The sequence below is a fragment of the Aotus nancymaae genome, unplaced genomic scaffold (assembly GCF_030222135.1).
Source record: "Aotus nancymaae isolate 86718 unplaced genomic scaffold, 86718_ANA_hifiasm-v0.15.2.pri h1tg000007l, whole genome shotgun sequence".
Lineage (NCBI taxonomy): Eukaryota > Metazoa > Chordata > Mammalia > Primates > Aotidae > Aotus > Aotus nancymaae.
Genome location: NW_026988418.1, coordinates 16,273,582 through 16,294,477, shown reverse-complemented (window position 1 = coordinate 16,294,477; position 20,896 = coordinate 16,273,582). Strand labels below are relative to the sequence as shown.

The window sequence follows — 20,896 nt, the reverse complement described above, 5'->3', positions numbered from 1 at the left end:
CTACCAAACTTATAGAAATGAAATGGATTATAAAGGAATACTATAAACAAGTGTATGCCAATAAATTAGACAACTTACACGAAAGGGACAAGTTTCTAGAACACAAAACTATTCAAGAAGAAACAGATAATCTGAAAAGGCTCATAACAAGAAAAGAGACTGATTTAGTAATTAAAACATCACTCACAAAGAGGCTAAAAGGGCTTCACTGATGAATTCTACCAAATATTTAAAGAATTGACAACAATTATTCACAAACTCCTCCAAAAAACAGAACTCCCAACTCATTGATGCCAGTACTGCTCTAATACCAAACCCAGACAAAGTTAATGCATGTAATAGGAATGTAAAAATATGTATGTAAAAATCCTCATTAAAGTACTAGCAAGGGTCAGGCGCGGTGGCTCACACCTGTAATCCCAGCACTTTGGGAGGCCGAGGCGGGTGGATCACGAGGTCAAGAGATTGAGACCATCCTTGTCAACATGGTGAAACCCCGTCTCTACTAAAAATACAAAAAATTAGCTGGGCATGGTGGTGCGTGCCTGTGATCCCAGCTACTCGGGAGGCTGGGGCAGGAGAATTGCTTGAACCCAGGAGGCGGAGGTTGCAGTGAGCTGAGATCACGCCATTGCACTCCAGCCTGGGTAACAAGAGCGAAACTCCGTCACAAAAAAAAAAAAAAAAAATACTAGCAAACAGAATCCAGCATCATACAAAAAGAAATCAATTACACAAAAATATTCAGGCTGGGTGCAGTAGCTAAGGCTTATAATCTCAATACTTTGGAAGGCCAAGGAAAGAGGATTACTTGAGCCCAGGAGTCTGAGATCAGCCTAGGCAAGTGATAAGGAGAAATCCCATCGCTACCAAAAAGACTAAAAAAATTAGCCAGGTGCAGTGGTATGTTCCTGGTCCAGCTACTCAGGAGGCTGAGGTGAGAGGACTGCTTGAGCTGAGGAGGTTGAGGCAGAAGTGAGCTATGATAGCGCCACTTCACTCCAGCCTGGGCAACAGAGCAAGACCCCATCTCCAAACAAAAACACCATCAAGCAGAGTAAACAAAACAAAACAAAAAAGCAGTAGCACACAAAAATGACCAAGTGGGATTTGTTCAACGAATACAAGGTCGGTTTAACATCCAAAAAGCAATTAATGTAATATACAATATATAGGCCAGGCATGGTGGCTCACTCATGTAATCCTAGCACTTTGGGAGGCCATTGCACTCCAGCCTGGGCAACAAGAATGAAATGCCATCTCAAACAAAAGAAAGAGAGACACAAATGCCCAATAAGCACATGAAAAGTTGCTCAACACCATTTAGTCATTAGGGAAATGCGAGGCCAAGGCAGGCAGATCGATTGAGGTCAGGAATTTGAGACCAGCCAGGCCAACATGGTAAAACCCCATCTCTACTAAAACTGCAAAAATTAGCTGGGTGTGGTAGCCAGCACCTGTAATCCCAACTATTCGGGAGGCTGATGCAGGAGAATCGCCTGAACCCAGGGAGTGGAGGCTGCAGTGAGCCAAGATCGTGCCATTGCACTCCAGCCTGGACAACAAAAGCAAAACTCCGTCTCAAAAAAAAAAAAAAATTAGCAGAGCGTGATGGCACACGCCTGTAGCCCCAGCCACTAGGGAGGAGGCTAAGGTGGAAGAATCACTTAAACCTGGGAGGTGGAGGTTGCAGTGAGCCAAGTCCACGCCACTACATTCCAGCCTGGCTGGCAGAGCAAGACTCCATCTCAAATTAAAAAAAAAAAATTTTTGATTATGGTCTTGGCTACATAAATCTGTGAACATACTAAAAAAATCACTGAAGATACACCATAAATAAGTGAATTGTATGGTATATGAATTACATCCCAATAAAGCTATTTTTTTTACAACAATGTTCACAGTAGCACTATGTATAACAACAAATTAAAAAGCGCAAACATCCATCAGCCTGTATTTAATCATATATCAGAATACTTAAAAGTACTGAATGATTAATGAATTACAACCTTGATTAGTCTCAATAAAGCTGTTACAAAAAAAATTTTTTTTCATTAAGAAAAAACGGTAATGAGGCAAATTAAACTTTTTTTAAAAAGAAAAAAATTAAATACCCGGCTGGGCGTGGTAGCCCCCGCCTGTAACCCCAGCACTTTGGGAGGCCAAGAAGGGCAGATCACCTGAGGTTAGAAGTTCGAGACCATCCTGGCCAACATAGTGAAACCCTGTCTCTACCAAAAATACAAAAAAATTAGCCGGGTATGGTGGCCTGCACCTGTAGTCCCAGCTACTCAGGAGGCTGAGGCAGGAGAATCGCTTGAACCCGGGAGGCAGAGGTTGCAATGAGCCTAGATCGCACCACTGCACTCCAGCGTGGGCGATAGAGTGAGACTGTCTCAAAAAAATAAATAATTAAATAAATAAATAAATAATAAAATAACCCTTTTTTCCTTTCTTTTTTTAAGTGGAGTTCTTAAGCCCAGCTACAATGGGAGGTAAGACTCATAACCACAATGAAAAGAATGATAAGACTACAGCAAGAGCATTTTGAAAGCTAAAGAGCAGGCTGGGCGCAGTGGCTCACGCCTGTAATCCCAGCACTTTGAGAGGCCAAGGCAGGCGAATCACCTGAAGTCAGGAGTTCGAGACCAGCCTGGCCAAAGCGCTGAAAACCCATCTCTACTAAAAATACAAAAATCAGCCAGGCATGGTGGCGGACACCTGTAATCCCAGCTACTCAGGAGGCTGAGCCAGGAGAATCACTTGAACTCAGGGGATGGATGTTGCAGAGAGCCAAGATTGCACCGCTGCACTCCAGCCTGGGTGACAAGAGCGAGAAACTTCATCTCAAAAAAAAAAAAGTCGGGGGGACAGGTGCAGTGACTCACACCTGTAATCCCAGCACTTTGGGAGGCAAGGCAGGCAGATCACTTGAGCTCAGGAATTCACGACCAGCCTTAGCAACATGGCAAAATTGTCTCTACTATAAAAATACAAAATATTAGCTGGACATGGCAGTGTGCACCTGTACTCCCAGCTACTCAGGAGGCTGAGGCAAGAGAATTGCTTGAACCTGTGAGGCAGAGATTGCAGTGAGGCGAGATTACGCCACTGCACTCCAGCCTGGGCAACAGAGCGAGACTTTGTCTCAAAACAAAACAAAACAAAAAAAACCAAGCTAGAGAGCAGACAGATGAGTGATAACTTAGCAAGTGAAGAGTGGAAAACCAAGTCAATAGCAGGGCTAGCTAGAAGACAATTTCCATCATGGGATCCCAGAGAGTGAGACTCAACCTCCAGACAAATGAAATGGGAATACTTTGTGAGAATCGCAATAGGAATTGTTTATGAAACATGCTTTTCAAATAGCAAAGTACTGCAAGAGCAGACTGTAGAGAAAGAAGCCTTATCATTACCTTGCCAAGTCATCATGCTGAGAAATCGATCAGCTACTTCCTGAGGGAAACTCCAGTGCTCCGGAAGGCACAGTGTTCCATCAGGTCTTTCAGAACACAATTCCTCCAGGTTAGTAATCAGGAAATTCAGGCAGATGTTGACCAAAGTATAAGGAGATGCCTCTTCCTAGCAAACAAAACCCCAAACAAACTTTATTAGAATACATCTGCAAAAATTCAACATAAAACTTGTCATGCCATACATTTTCCACTTGATAAGGATATCTTAAGATATTATCCTCTATACTCTAATAATGATTTATATGTAATGAAACCACCTTATTCCAACTGTTAACCTAATGTAAGATTTAATCTGCTGTCCCTTCTGTTGTACAGCTGTCTCTCAAAATCTTCCAGAACTCACTGACCAGCATCCATGGATGCTCAAGTCCCTTATATAAAATGGTATAATGTTGGCATATAATCTATGCAGATATTCTCACATACTTTAAATCATTTCTAAATTACTTATAAAAACTAATACAGTGAAAGCAGTGTTTACAGAATGACAAGAAAAAAGTCTGTACATGTTCAGGACAGATGCAGGGTTTTTTTCCCCCAAATATTTTCCATCCAAAGTTGGCTGAATTCACATATACTGAACCCACAGTCACAGAGGACACGCTGTATCTTGAAAGACATTAAATTCTTTTTTTCTTTTTTTTTGAAACAGGGTCTCACTGTCGCCCAGGCTGTAGTGCAGTGGCACAATCACAGCCAATGCAGCTTTGACTTCCCCAGTCAGGTGATCCTTCCACCTCAGCCTCCTGAGTAACTGGGACTATAACCCCATGCCACCATGCCCAGCTGATTTTTTTATATGTTTTAGGGAGTCCCACTTTGTTGTCCAAGCTAGTCTTGAAACTCCTCGGTTCAAAAGATCCTCCCTCCGCCTCAGCCTTCCCAAGTGCTGGATTACAGGCATGAGCCACCACACCCAGCCCCAATATTATATTGTCTTAATCCTTTACTTATCACCTGTTCTGTGCTAGCATTGAAAACACAGAGATGGGTAAGATACAGTTCTAGTCCCTTTGGGGCTAACATTTAGTGAAGAATACAAACAAGAACTCTAACAATTTCAATGCAACATTTGGAACACTCCAAGCTGAGATCACATGGCCATTCATTTAACAATTCACATTGATTATCATGCATCTACTCTCAAAACTATTCACAACCTCAAAGGATGAGACATTCAAAGTCCTATAAAGTGTAAGAAACTGACAGGAAGGTGAGACTATAAAAGCATATATACAGATAGTCCCTGACTCATGATTTTTGGATTTACAATGGTATGAAGTAGAAAGCACACTTCAAATTTTTGATTTTGATCTCTTCACTGCCTAGTGACATGTAATATGATACTCTTTCAATGCTGGTCAGCAGCGGTGAGCTGCAGCTCCCAGTCAGCCACACGATCATGAGGATGAACAACCAATACTTAGTATCTTCTTGAACACTATGCCTGCTAAACCATCAACAAGTGTCAATAGGCTCCAATGCTTAGAAGAGCAACTAATGATCCTGTTGCTGCAGCTTCTCCATTATCCAGAAATTAATTTCTAGTTCAATACTTCAAACATCCTCCAGGCCAAGCATGCCTTCAGCTGTGTATGTTAACCGTGAGTACCTAGATGATCACTAATTTTCACTGTCAGTATCAATATATTCCAAGAGATATTCAACACTATTATGAAATGGGCTTTATGTTAGATGATTTTGCTCAACTGTAGGCTAATGTAAGAGTTCTGAGCACATTTAAGATAGACCAGGCTAACCTACGATGTTTGGTAGGTTAGGTGTATTAAATGCATTTTTGACTTAGAAAATTTTCAATTTACAATGCTATTATTGGGACATAACCCTGTCGTGAGCCAAGGAATGCCTTTCTCCTCTACAAAATAGAAAGGCCGGCCAAGTGTTGTAGCTCTAATTCCAGCACTTTGGGAGGCCAAGGCGGGTGGATCACTTGCCGTCATGAGACCAGCCTGGCCAACATAGCAAAATCTCATTTCTACTAAAAATACAAAAATTAGCTAGGCGTGGTGGCATGTGCTTATAGTCCCAGCTACTCAGGAGCCTTGAGGTAGGAGAATCCCTTGAAACCAGAAGGCAGAGGGTGCACTCCAGATAGGTGACAAAGCAAGACTCAATCTCAAAAAATAAAGTTGCTCTGAAATTAACTGTGGGGCCAGGCCTGGTGGCTCACACCTGTAATCCCACCACATTGGGAAGCCAAGGTAGTTGGATTACCTAAGCTAAGGAGTTCAAGACTAGCCTGGCCAACATGGTGAAACCCCATCTCTACTAAAAATACAAAAATTGGTCAGGCCCAGTCAGTGGCTCACACCTGTAATCCCAGCACTTTAAGAGACCAAGGCAGGTGAATCACAAGGTCAGGAGTTGGAGACCAGCCTAGCCAACATAGTGAAACCCCATCTATACTAAACATACAAAAAATTAGCCAGAAATGATGGCAGGAGCCTGTAATCCCATTACTCAGGAGGCTGAGGAAGAAGAATCGCTTGAACTGGGGAGGCGGAGATTGCAGTGAGCTGAGATCACACCACTGCACACCAGCCTGGGTGATAGTACGAGACTCCATTTCAAAAAAAATATAAAAATTAGCAGGGCGTGGTGGCACATACCTGTAATCCTAGCTACTCAGGAGGCTGATGCAGCAGAATCACTTGAACCTGGGAGGCAGAGGTTACAGTGAGGTAAGATCGCACCACTGCACTCCAACCTGGGTGACAGAGTGAGACTCCATCTCGAAAAATAAAAAATAACATAAAAAAAAAAAAGAACAAATAAAAATAACATAAATAAAATTAAATTAAATTAAAATAAACTGTGAGCCAGGCATGGTGGATCACACCTATAATCCCAGCACTTTGGGAGGATGTGGCGGGCAGATAACTTGAGGTCAGGAGTTTGAGACCAGTCTGGCCAACATGGTAAAACCCATCTCTACTAAAAATATAAAAATCAACCAGGTGTGGTGGCTTACGCCTATAATCCCAGCTACTACTTGGGAAGCTGAGGCAGAAGAATTTCCTGTACCCGGGAGGCAGAGGTTACAGTGAGCCCAGATTGCGCCACTGCACTCCAGCCTGAGTGACCAAATGAGACCCTGTCTCGAAAACAGTAGTAACAAATTAACTGTGGTGAGGTTGCACATACATGCTCACATATATGAAAAGTCTCCTGGTCAGGCACAATGGCTCACACCTATAATCCCAGCATGAGAGGCCAAGGCAGGTAGGTCGTGTGAGCTCAGGAGCTGAAGATCAGATGTGGCAACATGGCAAAACCCCATCTCCACAAAAAATACGGAAAAAAAAAAGCCAGATGTGGTAGGGTGTGCCTGAGTCCCAGCTATTTGGAGGCTCCAACAGGGGAACTGCTTGAGCCCAGGAGGTCAAGGCTGCAGTGAGGCAATGAGACATGATTGTGCCACTGCACTCCAGCCTGGGTAACAAAGTGAGACCCTGTCTCAAAAAAAACAAAGTCTCTGAATTGCAAAATATATATAGACACTCAAAATAGCATCCATAAAGTTCAGCTTACAATAAAATAAAATATCAGACATGAGAAGCGGGAAAAAAAAGTCAATAGAAACAGGACCCCAGGCCAGGCATGGTGGGTCACGCCTGTAATCCCAGCACTTTGGGAGGCCAAGGTGGGTAGATCATGAGGTCAAAAGATCGTGACCATACTGGCCAACATGGTGAAACCTCATCTCTACTTAAAATACAAAAATTAGCTGGGCATGGTGATGTGCACCTGTAGTCTCAGCTACTCAGGAAGCTGAGGCAGGAGAATCACTTGAACCCAGGAGGCAGAGGTTGCAGTGAGCCGAGATGGCACCACTGCACTCTAGCCTGGCAACAGAGCGAGATTCTGTCAGAAAGAAAAGAAAACAAAAGAAAAGAAAAGAAAGAATTGGGAAATAATTTTTTTTTTTGAAGAGTCTCACTCTGTCACCCAGGCTGGAGTGCAGTGGCACAATCTCAGCTCACTGCAACCTCTGCCTCCTGGGTTCAAGCAATTCTCCCTCAGCCTGCTGAGTAGCTAGGATTACAGGGGGCCCCATCACACCTGGCTAATTTTTTAAAAATTTTTAGTAGAGACAGAGTTTCACCATGTTGGTCAGGCTGGTCTCGAACTCCTGCCCTTGTGATCCACCTGCCTCCCAAAGTGCTGGAATTACAGGCATGAGCCACCATGGGAAAGAATATTTTAATAAATAATACTTAATAAGGACAATGTCCTATACTTGGAATCTAAAACATTGTTTTGTGGTTTAATATCTGTTCAATTGTAGTTAATTAATTCACTAAGTGCAAAGAATAGTAAAACAAATTTGATATCTCTATGTTTAATTTTTTATTTTTATTTTTGTTTTTAAGACAGAGTCTAGCTCTGTTGTCCAGGCTGGAATGCAGTGGTGCGATCTCAGCTCACTGCAACCTCCACGTGCCTCAGCCTCCTGAGTAGGTGGCACTACGGGCACGTGCCTAATTTGTATTTTTAGTAGAGACGGGGTTGTCCAGGCTGGTCTTAAATTCCTGGCCTCAGGTGATCCATCCACCTCAGCCTCCCACACTTTGGGCTGAGGTGGCAGGACTGCTTGAGACCAGGAGCTCATAACTGGCCTGAAAGACAAAGCAAGATCCAGTCTGTTTTTATTTCATTTTATTTTTTAAGTTCAAATTAGATGCAAGAGGTAAACCCACTGATTTTGGAAGCAAATAGACCCAAAGCAGAATAAACAACAACAACAAAAACAACATGGCAAATTTCTAAAAACCAACAACAAGAAAAATCTTAGATGGGGGAATGGACACAGAGGGGGAAAAAAAAGGTATGATCACTGAATTGTTACCAAAATAAAGCATGCCAGCCAGGCCCCGTGGTTCATGCCTGTAATCCCAGCACTTTGGGAGGCCAAGGTGGGCGGATCGCCTGAGGTCGGGAGTTCAAGACCAGTCTGACCAACATAGTGAAACACCGCCTCTACTAAAAAAACAAAAATTAGCCAGGTGTGGTGGTGCATGCATATAATCCCAGCCACTCAGGAGGCTGAGAAAGGAGAATTGCTTGAACCCAGGAGGTGGAAATCGCAGTGAGCCGAGATCACATCACTGCACTCCAGCCTGGGCAACAAGAGTGAAACTCTGTCTCAAAAAAAAAAAAAAAAAAGACCGGCCAGGTGTGGCGGCTCACACGTGTAATCCCAGCACTTTGGGAGTCTGAGGTGGATGGATCAGGAGGAGTTTGAGATCAGCCTGATCAACATGGAGAAATCCATCTCTACTAAAAATACAAAATTAGCCATCAGTGATGGTGCATGCCTGTAAACCCAGCTACTTGGGACACTGAGGCAGAAGAATCGCTTGAACCCAGGAGGTGGAGGTTGTGGTGAGCTGAGATGGCACCACAGCACTCCAGCCTGGGCAACAAGAGCAAAACTCTGTCTCAAAAAAAAAAAAAGACAAGGGATATTTGGGATCTAGAGAAAAAGATACTGCAAACAGAAATGTGGATAAATATAAAACTTTTCTCCTTAATTCTGAATTTAAGATAACTGATTGGTCAAAACAAAAGCAAAATACTGTGCAATTCTGAGAAGTAAAATGCATTATTTCTATAGGACAAAGAATAGGATAAGAGCAAGAAAAATCAAAGAGTATTAAGATGAAGCAGTGGAGCCAGGCGCAATGGCTCACACTTATAATCCCAGCACTTGGGGAGGCCAAAGCCAGTGATCACTTGAGATCAGTAGTTTAAGACCAGCCTGGCCAACATGGTGAAACCCCGTCTCTACTAAATATACAAAAATTAGCCAAGTATGGTGGCAAGTGCCTGTAGTCCCAGCTACTCGGGAGACTGAGGCAGGAGAATCGCTTGAACCAGGGAGTTGGAGGTTGCAGTGAGCAAAGGTCACACCACTGCACTCCAGCCTGGAAGACAGAGCGAGACTCCATCTCAGAAAAAAACAAAAAAGGATGAAGCAGTATAGTGGTGGCATATGCCTGTAATCCTAGTGCTTTGGGAGGCCAAGGCAGGAGGATCACTTGAGTCCAGGACTGTGAGGCTGCAGTGAACCATGATCATGAGACTACACTCCAGCCTGGGCAACAGAGCAAGGGCTTGTCTCAAAAAAAAAAAAAAAAAAAAAAAAAGAAAATTAAGTAGTATATTTTAAAGTAAACTGTGACCAAAGATGTAATTTTTTTTTTTTTTTTTTTTTTTTTTGAGACGGAGTTTCGCTCTTGTTACCCAGGCTGGAGTGCAATGGCGCGATCTCGGCACACCGCAACCTCCGCCTCCTGGGTTCAGGCAATTCTCCTGCCTCAGCCTCCTGAGTAGCTGGGATTACAGGCACGCGCCACCATGCCCAGCTAATTTTTTGTATTTTTAGTAGAGACGGGGTTTCACCATGTTGACCAGGATGGTCTCGATCTCTTGACCTCGTGATCCACCCGCCTCGGCCTCCCAAAGTGCTGGGATTACAGACGTGAGCCACCGCGCCCGGCCCCAAAGATGTAATTTTATTTTATTTTATTTTATTTTTTTAGAGGCAGGATTTCACCATGTTGGCCAGGCTGGTCTAGAACTCCTGACCTCAGGTGATCCACCCACCTCGGTACCACTGTACTCCAGCAGCCTGAGTGACAGAGAGAGGCTCTACCTCAAAAAAAGAAAAAAAAAAAAAAGAAAGGAAGTACAGGCTGTTAGGCTAGATACAAACACAAGACTGCTGTTTACAAGAGACACACTTTAAAACATAAAGACAGTTGATAAACACTAGACAGAAGGAAACTGGAATGACTACAATGTCAGAAAAATAAGGCTTCTGGACAACAATATTGCTAGAGATGAAGATGGACGTTTCTTAATGACAAAAAAGTCAATTCATCAAGAAGAATTAATATTCCTAAATGCATATGAACTTACTAGTAGCTTCAAAATTCATGAAGCAAAACAATGAAAGGATATGGGAGGCCAAGGCAAGAGGATTGCTTGAGCCCAAGAGTTCAAGACCAGCCTGGACAACATAGAGAAACCCTCACCTTAACTAAAAGTAAAAAGTTAAAAGGATAAAAAGGGCCGGGCGCGGTGGCTCAAGCCTGTAATCCCAGCACTTTGGGAGGCCGAGGCGGGTGGATCACGAGGTCGAGAGATCGAGACCATCCTGGTCAACATTGTGAAACCCCGTCTCTATTAATACAAAAAAATTAGCTGGGCACGGTGGCGCGTGCCTGTAATCCCAGCTACTCAGGAGGCTGAGGCAGGAGAATTGCCTGAACCCAGGAGGCGGAGGTTGCGATGAGCCGAGATCGCGCCATTGCACTCCAGCCTGGGTAACAAGAGCGAGACTCCGTCTCAAAAAAAAAAAAAAAAAAAAAAAAGATAAAAAGAGGCCAGGCATGGTGGCTCAGGCCTGTAATTCCAGCACTTTGGGAGATCAAGGCAGGTGGATCACCTGAGATCAAGAGTTCAAGACCAGCTTGGCCAACATGGTGAAACTCCATCTCCACTAAAAATACAAAAATTAGCCAGGCATGGTGTTGCATGCCTGTAATCCCAGCTATCAGGAGGCTGAGGCACGAGAATCACTTGAAGCCATGAGGCAGAGGTTGCAGTAAGCCGAGATCGTGTCACTGCACTCCAACCTTGGTGACATTGACTCTGTCTCTAAAATAAATAAATAAAATGATAAAAAGAAAAATGTACAATTACAGTTGGAAATTAACACTCTCCTTTCAGTAGCTAGTAAAAACAAGTAAATGGAAAGAACATAGAACATTTACATTAACTAACTTGACCTAACTTACTTTTATAGAATACTATACCCAAATATAGAATATATATTCATTTTATTTTTTATTTTTATTTTTATTTTTTGAGACAGAGTTTCGCCCTTGTTACCCAGGCTGAAGTGCAATGGTGCGATCTCGGCTCACCGCAACCTCCGTCTCCTGGGTTCAAGCAATTCTCCTGCCTCAGCCTCCCGAGTAGCTGGGACTACAGGCGTGTGCCACCATGCCCAGCTCATTTTTGTATTTTTAGTAGAGACGGGGTTTCACCATGTTGACCAGGATGGTCTCGATCTCTTGACCTCGTGATCCACCCGTCTTGGCCTCCCAAAGTGCTGGGATTATAGGCATGAGCCACCATGCCCGGTCTTCATTTTATTTTTTTTTAGAGACAGGGTTTCACCATGTTTGCCAGGCTGGTCTTGAACTGCTGACCTGGTGATCCACCTATCTCGGCCTCCCAAAGTGCTGGGATTATAGTCTTAAGACACCACGCCCAGCCTGAATATATATTTATTTTAAATGCAAATGAACATTCACCAAAACAGATCATATCTGAGCCATAAGACAAATCTCAATAAATATAAGTGGACTGTAAACATAGTGTCCAATTTTTTTTAAAATGGTGTCTCGCTGTCACCCAGGCTGGAATGCACAGGCAGAATCTCACATCACTGCAACCCACCTCCTGGGTTCAAGCAATTCTCCTGCCTCAGCCTCTCAAGCACCTGGGATTACAGATGCATGCCACCATGCCTGGCTAATTTTTTTTAGTAGAGACAGGTTTCTCCATGTTGGCCAGGCTGGTCTTGAACTCCTGACCTCTAGTGATCTACCTGCCTCAGCCTCCCAAAGTGGTAGAATTACAGATGTGAAACACCACACCCAGCCTAGAGTGCTACTTTTAACAATGCATCAGAAGTCAATAACAGAAGATATGCTGAATATTCCCAAATATTTGGGAACTAAGTAATATACTTCTAAATATCCCATGGGTCAAATAAGAAATTACAATGGAAATTAGAAAATATTTTGTAAAATAAATCAAAATTCATAGGAGTTAACCATATCAGTGTTAGGGGAAATGTCAAACTCTAAATATTTATATCAGAAACTAGAAAGGTATGAAATTAATACCAGTTTCTACCTTGAAGAGATTTTTTTTTTTTTTTTTTTTTTTTGAGACGGAGTTTCGCTGTTGTTACCCAGGCTGGAGTGCAATGGCGCGATCTCGGCTCACCGCAACCTCCGCCTCCTGGGTTCAAGCAATTCTCCTGCCTCAGCCTCCCGAGTAGCTGGGACTACAGGCGTGTGCCACCATGCCCAGCTAATTTTTGTATTTTTAGTAGAGACGGGGTTTCACCTTGTTGACCAGGATCATCTCGATCTCTTGACCTTGTGATCCACCCGCCTCGGCCTCCCAAAGTGCTGGGATTATAGGCGTGAGCCACCACGCCCGGCCCGAGATTTTTAAAAAGGCCAGGCACAGTAGCTCACACCTGTAATCCCAGCACTTTGGGAGGCCAGTGCAGGCAGATCACAAGGTCAGGAGATCAAGACCATTCTGGCTAACATGGTGAAACCCCGTCTCTGCTGAAAATACAAAAAAAATTACCAGGGCGTGGTGTCGCGCACCTGTAGTCCCAGCTACTTGGGAGGCTGAGGCAGGAGAATCACTTGAACCCAGGAGGCAGAGGTTGCAGTGAGCCGGGATCACACCATTGCACTCCAGCCTGGGTAACAAGAGTGAAACTCCGTCTCAAAAAAAAAAAAAAGAAAGAAAGAGAAAGAAAAAAAGAAACAGATTTTAAAAAACAAAGCCAGCACAGTGGTTTATGCCTGTAATCACAGCACTTTGGGAGGCTGAAGCAGGCAGATCGATGTGAGCTCAAAAGTTCAAGATCAGCCTGGGCATTGGTGGCTCACACCTGTAGTCCCAGCTACTCGGGAGGCTGAGGTTGGAGAACCACTTGAACTGGGGAGGCAAGGGTTGCAGTGAGCCAAGACTGCCACTGCATTCCGGCCTGGTGACAAAGTGAAACTCTGTCTCAAAAAAATAAATAAAATATGCTCGCTTCGGCAGCACATATACTAAAATTGGAACGATACAGAGAAGATTAGCATGGCCCCTGCGCAAGGATGACACGCAAATTCGTGAAGCGTTCCATATTTAAAATAAATAAATAAATAAATAAATAAAATTAAAATATAAAAAACACAAGGTAAACAGAAGGAAATGTTAAGGATAGAAGCAGAAATCAGTAAGAGAAAACAGACCAACCGTGGACATAATCAAAGCAAAAAATCGGTTCTTTGAAGATTTATTATTAAACCCTATGTACAATAACCAAGAGGGGAAAAAAAAACAGGAGAGAAAAAACATAAATTATCAATACCAGAAACAAAAGAGAGATCATTACAGACACCATAAGCACTAACAGGATAATAAAAGAATCCTCCTTCTCCACTCCCACTGCTTCACTTGACTAGCCTTTAAAAAAAAATTAAATTAAAATTAAAAAATAAAAAATAAAAAAAAAGAATCCTGTGAACAGTTTTATGCCAATTAATTTGGTAACTCAGATGAAACAGACAAAATCCTTAAAAGACATGCTACCAAAACTGAAAAAGTTTAGTAAGTGCAAATACATTTAGAAATGTCTTTGTGACGGCCGGGCGCGGTGGCTCAAGCCTGTAATCCCAGCACTTTGGGAGGCCGAGGCGGGTGGATCACGAGGTCAAGAGATCGAGACCATCCTGGTCAACATTGTGAAACCCCGTCTCTACTAATACAAAAAAATTAGCTGGGCATGGTGGCGCGTGCCTGTAATCCCAGCTACTCAGGAGGCTGAGGCAGGAGAATTGCCTGAACCCAGGAGGCGGAGGTTGCGGTGAGCCGAGATCGCGCCATTGCACTCCAGCCTGGGTAACAAGAGCGAAACTCCGTCTCAAAAAAAAAAAAAAAAAAAAGAAATGTCTTTGTGATGGACCTTTTTATTAACACAAAAGTGAAATGAATGAACAGCACTATGTACTTAAATTCTTCCCCCTGAGAAATAGATAGAATAGATAATAATATAATTAAACACCCCTCCCCTTAGCCGGTGTCCCAGCTTCTCTGGAGGCTGAGGAGGGAAGATCCCTTGAAACCAGGATCTAAAAAATACTAACTTTTTTGAAAACCTTCTCCCAAAGAAATCAGTCTTAGATGGCTGCACTGGTGAGTTCCATTAAATATGTAAGTAAGAGGTAATACCAATCCTACACAAACTCAAATAATAAAAGAATTAAGTAATTCATTTTTTGAGGCCAGCATTATCCTGATACTAATATCAGGGAACAGCCTGGCCAACATGGTGAAACCCTGTCTCTACTAAAAATACAAAAATAAATTAGCCAGGCGTGGTAGCACATGTCTGTAATCCCAGCTACTCGGGAGGCTGAGGCAGGAGAATCTCTTGAACCCAGGAGGTGGAGGTTGTAGTGAGGCAAGATCACACCACTGCACTCCAGCCGGGCAACAGAGCAATACCCTGTCTCAAATAAAAATAAAATGAAATAAACTCAGATAAAAGATTTCTGGAGAGCAATGTTTCTTATAAACATGGATTAAAAAACTACTCAGCAAGGGCCGGGCGCGGTGGCTCACGCTTGTAATCCCAGCACTTTGGGAGGCTGAGGCGGGTGGATCGCGAGGTCAAGAGATCGAGACCATCCTGGTCAACAAGGTGAAACCCCGTCTCTACTAAAAATACAAAAATTAGCTGGGCATGGTGGTGCGCGCCTGTAGTCCCAGCTACTCGGGAGGCTGAGGCAGGAGAATTGCCTGAACCCAGGAGGCGGAGGTTGCGGTGAGCCGAGATGGTGCCATTGCACTCCAGCCTGGGTAACAAGAGCGAAACTCCGTCTCAAAAAAAAAAAAAAAAAAAAAAATACTCAGCAAAGGCTGAAGGTGTGGTGGCTCCCACCTATAACCCCAGCACTTTGGGAGGTTGAGGCAGGTGGATCACCTGAGGTCAGGAGTTCGAGACCAGCCTGATCAATATGAAGAAACCCTGTCTCTATTAAAAATACAAAAGTAGCCAGGTGTGGTGGCACATGCCTGTAATCCCAGCTACTCGAGAGGCTGAAGCAGAAGAATCCCTTGAACCCGCGAAGCAGAGGTTGTAGTGAGTGGAGATCGTCCCATTGCACTCCAGCCTGGGAAACAAGAGCAAAACTCCGTCTCAAAAACAAACAAAAATTCAGCAAAATATGAGCAGAATTCTGCAATACACCAGAACAGTACATCATGACCAGATGGGGTTTATTCCTTTTTTTTTTTGAGATGGACTCTCGCATTGTCTGTCGCCAGGGCTGAAGTGCAATGGCTCCATCTCGGCTCACTAAAACCTCTGCCTCTCAAATTCACGCGATTCTGAGTAGCTGGGATTACAGGCATACACCATCACACCCAGTTAATTTTTTGTATTTTTAGTAGAGATGGGGTTTCACTATGTTGGCCAGACTGGTCTTGAACTCCTGACCTTGTGATCCACACCTGCCTCGGCCTGCCAAAGTGCTGGGATTACAGGCGTGAGCCACCGTGCCCGGCCTATTCCTATAAAATTAAATTCTCTATCAAAGAAATTCAGAATAAAGAAAAAAATTATTAAAAATTAACACAGAATAAAGAAAAAAATCCAGGGGCTCACACCTGTAATCCCAGCACTTTAAGAGGTCGAGGTGGGCAGATCATGAGGTCAGGAGTTCGAGACCAGCCTGACCAATATGGTGAAACCCCTTCTCTACTAAAAAACACAAAAATTCGCTGGGCGTGGTGGCACACGCCTGTAATCCCAACTACTCAGGAGGCAGAGGCAGGAGAATCATTTGAACCCGGGAGGCAGAGGTTGCAGTGGGCCAAGATCGTGCCACTGCACTCTAGCCTGGGTGACAGAGCTAGACTGCATCTCAAAAAATAATAATAACAATAAACCACAGAAGCAGACAGAGAAAATGGGTCTATTTTTGTAAATAAACTTTGTGTTTCGATTCCAAGCAGCAAGAACTGTGCTTGAGATGCTGCTAGTACATAAGTAAAAAATCCAAGTTTTCCATTAATTACAAATCCACAAATTATATAACAACTTTTCTAAATGAGTTCAAAAGAGTATAGGCTAGATCATAGCAGGGCACAAACGTCTTCCAACCAGACGTTAATATGTAAAGCACAACCTTAATCAAAACATTTCCTTCTCTCTATAAATTTTGGGTTGAGCCTTGATCACTCAATCCCTCGAGTTCCCAGAGGATGGCCCTTGGCGGGTTTTTTCCAAAGTAGGGTCGGGGGTCTAAAACCCCTGAGGTCAAATTCAAGTTCACCAGCAAGTCAACTAAATTTCAAAGCTCCCAACTTCCCTACATCGGTAAAATGGGGCCTAGCAAAGCCTACAAAACACTAGAGGTTACCGGATTGCTTTAGAAAGGCAACACTAGACAACACACAGTAGGCGCTAAACACACTTTTTTTTTTTTTTTTTTTTGAGACCGAGTCTCGCTCTGCCGCGCAGGTTGGAGTGCAGCGGCGCTATCTTGGCTCACTGAAACCTCCGACTCCCAGGCTGAAGCGATTCTCCGGTCTCAGCCTCCCGAGCAGCTGGGATTGCAGGCACCCGCCATCATGCCCGGCTACTTTTTGTATTTTAGTAGAGACGGGGTTTCGAGGTTTCACCCGTTGGCCACGCTGATCTTGAAGTCCTGACCTCGGGGGGAGGGAAAAAAAATCTTGACCTCAAGTGATCCGCTCGCCTTGGCCTCCCAAAATGCTGGGATTACAGACGTAAGACACCGCGCCCGGCCACTCACATTCTTTTGGTTTGCATTTTGCCCAGAGCTAAGTAAGTGTAACAGGGAGTCGGCAAAGGCTGGGGAGGTGGAGGCGGAGGGGGCGGACGCGCGAAATCCAAAGAATCTCAGTCTTCGGGTTCCAGTTCCCCTAGCCCGGCTGAGCTACTCGCCCGACCCGGGCCCAAAGGCCTCGGCTGGTAGCGGCCAAAGGGTCACCGCCTCCGCGGGACGCCGCATCCACAAAACTAGAGGAGAACCGGGCAAGGTTTGGGGCTTGGGGGATCATGACTGCAAAAACATCGTCCACTACCGGCCAAGCCGAGTGCCATGCCCACCAGCACCTACGTCTAAGCTCACAGCCCCCCGCACTGGGGCGAGGAATCCTGAGGCTGGCCGGGGCCACTAGGACCCGGCTCTCGCCGCGCTGCCTCAGGAAGCAAGGTCCACGCGCTCTGCTCGGGCAGAAACGCCCCCCGCACCCGGCGCCCAGGCCGCCTACCCCCGCGCACCTGCCGCGACGCCTGCGCCTGGAAGGGGCTCGGCCTCTAGACCGCAGCCCCGCGCGGGCCACACTCCCCAGCAAGAGACTCGGCTGCGACCCCCGAGACTCGTCGCGCTCGCCGGAGTCGGACGTGGCGCCGAGGTTAGCGTCGCCGCCCGCACACCAGGGCTCACCTGTACCACGCAGCAGCCCAGGGCATCCTTCTGAGCGTCGGGAAGGACGATGTTCCGGGGCGCGTGCCCTGGGTGCAAGAAATGAACCATGGCGACCCCCGCCGGCGAGGTGTCGAGAAGAGAGCCGACGTCCAGCAGGGCCCGGATCCCGCCAGGAGGGGAGGCGGCCAAGACGCTCCGACCACTCTCGCGGGGCTTTTGAAACGCCGGGCGAAGCGACGCGCACGCAGGGGCCGGACCGCCGCAGACCCCACCCCCCGGGAGGCCTCGCAGCCCCACCCGCCCCCCGCCACAGAGCCCAGGGGCCAACCGTCCTCCTCCCGCTTTCCCAGCCCCCCAGACCAACCTGCCACCGCCCAGCCGCGTACCTTAGGGCTTGACAGCACATTCCCTCAGGACCAGCTCTGTGGAGTTGGGGAATACTCTATATGAATTCATTATTTATTTCTACATACGTATATATGTTTTAAAGCTTTCATACGTTAAAATATATATTTCAAAAACTTTGCTGCTAAAAATCTGGCAATAGCACCTAACAGTCCTCTCTGTTTCAACACCTAGAGTCGCTGGATAAATCAAATATAGAACCAATCCAAAATATTGGCAGGTATCTACCAAAAAAGCTACTTAGCTTTCTTGTTACCTAAAAAGTACCTGAGAAGACCCTATAACCTGCTCCAAGAAAGAAACCCTGACAGACCCTTCTTTCTCCAAGAAAGAAACTCCACAAGTTAGCACACTTGAGCTAATTTAAGAGAAAATAATACCTTAGAAAAGGAAAGTTCTGAAGAACCTGAGCCTTGGAGTTTGAATCCTGAATTAGAATGCCCGCTCAGCCATCTACTGGAGAACCTTGAGCAAGATTCTTGATGTCCCTGAAGCTCGACTTCCTCATCAGTAAAATGGAATGAGAATGCTTTATCTCACACAGTTAATGTCAGGATTAAACAGGATGATGTATGTAAAACACATCACAATGCTTGGCACCAGGCAAGTCTTTGATAAGTGGATTGGACTCAGATGTTAAAATTATTATTTTTTTTTTTTTGGGGAGAAAGAAAAAAGAATGAAGAAGAGGAAGAAAAAGGAAGAGAGAGAGAGAGAGAGAATGGGAGTATTGCTTTCTTGCACAGGCTAGAATGCAGTTTAGTAATGGGTATTGAAAACCTCTTTTATACCAATAATTATACTTAATGATGTAGACAGGAAGGAATAAGGGAAGAAAATAACAAACAAGCAGCCAACCAATATTTCATTTAAACCTATGAAATGCTATGCGATTACTGAGGAGTGATTTACTTCCAATTAGGTAGTCACTTTTGGAATAGGTGTGAGGTGGTAATGTATGTTTTGTGTATTTGAAGTGGAGAGTTCTATAAATGTTTATTAAGTTTACTTGTTCCGGGTCTACCTTGTTAATTTTCTGTCTTGTTGATCTATAGAATTGTTAGCTCTTCTTGTTACATTGATCCTTTTGCCATTATGTAATGTCCTTCTTTGCCTCTTTTGATCTTTGTTGCTTTAAAGTCTACTTTATCAGAGGTGAGAATTGCATCTCCTGCTTTTTGTTTATTTGTTTATTTTTACTCTCTGTTTGGTAAATCTTCCTCCTTCTCTTTGTTTTGAGTCTTTGTGTATCCTTGCATGTGAGATGGGTCTGGATGCAGCACACCGATGGGTTTTGGCTTTTTATCCAATTAGAATATATGTAAGTTTAATACTGGTATTTGATGCTAGCTGGCTGTTTTGCCCATTAGTTAGTGTAAATTTTTCATTGTGTTAATGCTCTTGGCTTTTTGATATATTTTTGGAAAGGCTGATATTGGTTGTTCCTTTTTATGTATAGTGCTTCTTTCAGAAGCTCTTGTAAAGCAGGCCTGGTGGTGGTGAAGTCTCTAAGTACTTGTTTGTTCGCAAAAGATTTAATTTTTCCTTTGCTTATAAAGCTTAGTTTGGCTGGATATGAAATTCTGGGTTGAAAGTTCTTTTCTTTGAGGATGTTAAATATTGGTCCCCACTCTTTTCTGGCTTGTAGGGTTTCTGCTGAGAGATCTGCTGTAAGTCTGATAGGTTTCCCTTTATGGGTAACCTGACCTTTCTCTTTGGCTGCCCTTAGTATTTTCTCCTTCATTTCAACTCTAATAAATCTGGCGATTATATGCCTTGGGGTTGGTCTTCTTGAAGAATATCTTTGTGGTGTTCTCTGTATTACCTGGAGTTGAATATTACCCTGCCTTGCTAGGTTGGGAAAGTTTTCCTGAATGATATCCTGAAGAGTATTTTCCAACTTGGATTCATTCTCTTCGTCACATTCAGGTACACCTATCAAACGTAAATTCGGTCTTTTCACATAGTCCCATATTTCCTGGAGACTTTGCTCATTCCTTTTTATCCCTTTTTCTCCAATCTTGTCTTCTCATTTCATTTCGCTGAGCTGGTCCTTAACTTCTGATATCCTTTCTTCTGCTTGATCAATTCGACTGTTTAAACTTGTGCATACTTCGCGAAGTTCTTGTGTTGTGTTTTTCAGCTCCATCAATTCACTTATATTCCTCTCTAAATTGTCCATTCTGGTTAACATTTTGTCAAACCTTTTTTCAAGGTTCTTAGTTTCTTTGCATTGGGTTAGAACAAGTTCTTTTAATTCACAGAAGTTTCTTATCACCCACCTTTTGAAACCTGCTTCTGTTATTGGAACACATTCGTTCTCCATTAAGCCTTGTTCTGTTACTGATGAGGAATTTCAATCCCCTGTAGAGGGAGAGGCATTCTGATTTTGAGTATTCTCTGCCTTTTTAGGCTGGCTTCTTCCCTTCATTATATATTTATCCCTCTGTCGTCTTTGTAGTTACTGATTTTCTAACTAGGTCTCTGAGCAGACGTCCAACTTGTTGATTCCCAGCGCCGAAATCTGAGCGATCCAGTGCGCCGGCCAAAACAGCGGTGTTAAGATTGATGGTGCTTTTCTGCCCAGGAATCTCCGGACTCTGCACCAAGAACTGCCGCGCTGAGGAACCAGCAAAACTCCTGCACCGGCCACAAGAGTCGCTCTTGCGACCCGTGGGGCTCCTCCACTGGGAATCTCTTGGTCTGTGAGCAACAAATATT

General features: G+C 44.2%; 1 protein-coding gene and 1 non-coding gene across 2 annotated transcripts in view; one reads left to right on the top strand and one right to left on the bottom strand.

Annotated features, from left to right (window-relative positions):
* Nucleotides 1–17,399, bottom strand: part of ZYG11A (zyg-11 family member A, cell cycle regulator) — a 52,929-nt gene extending 35,530 nt beyond the window's left edge. The window contains 2 exon segments of the mRNA XM_064370488.1: nt 3,417–3,582; nt 17,289–17,399. Coding sequence (XP_064226558.1) covers nt 3,417–3,582; nt 17,289–17,399 — 277 coding nt within the window.
* Nucleotides 13,352–13,458, top strand: LOC135273444 (U6 spliceosomal RNA). Its single transcript, XR_010341248.1, has one exon. It is a non-coding gene; the product is annotated as a U6 spliceosomal RNA (small nuclear RNA).
* Nucleotides 17,400–20,896: the final 3,497 nt, after the last annotated feature.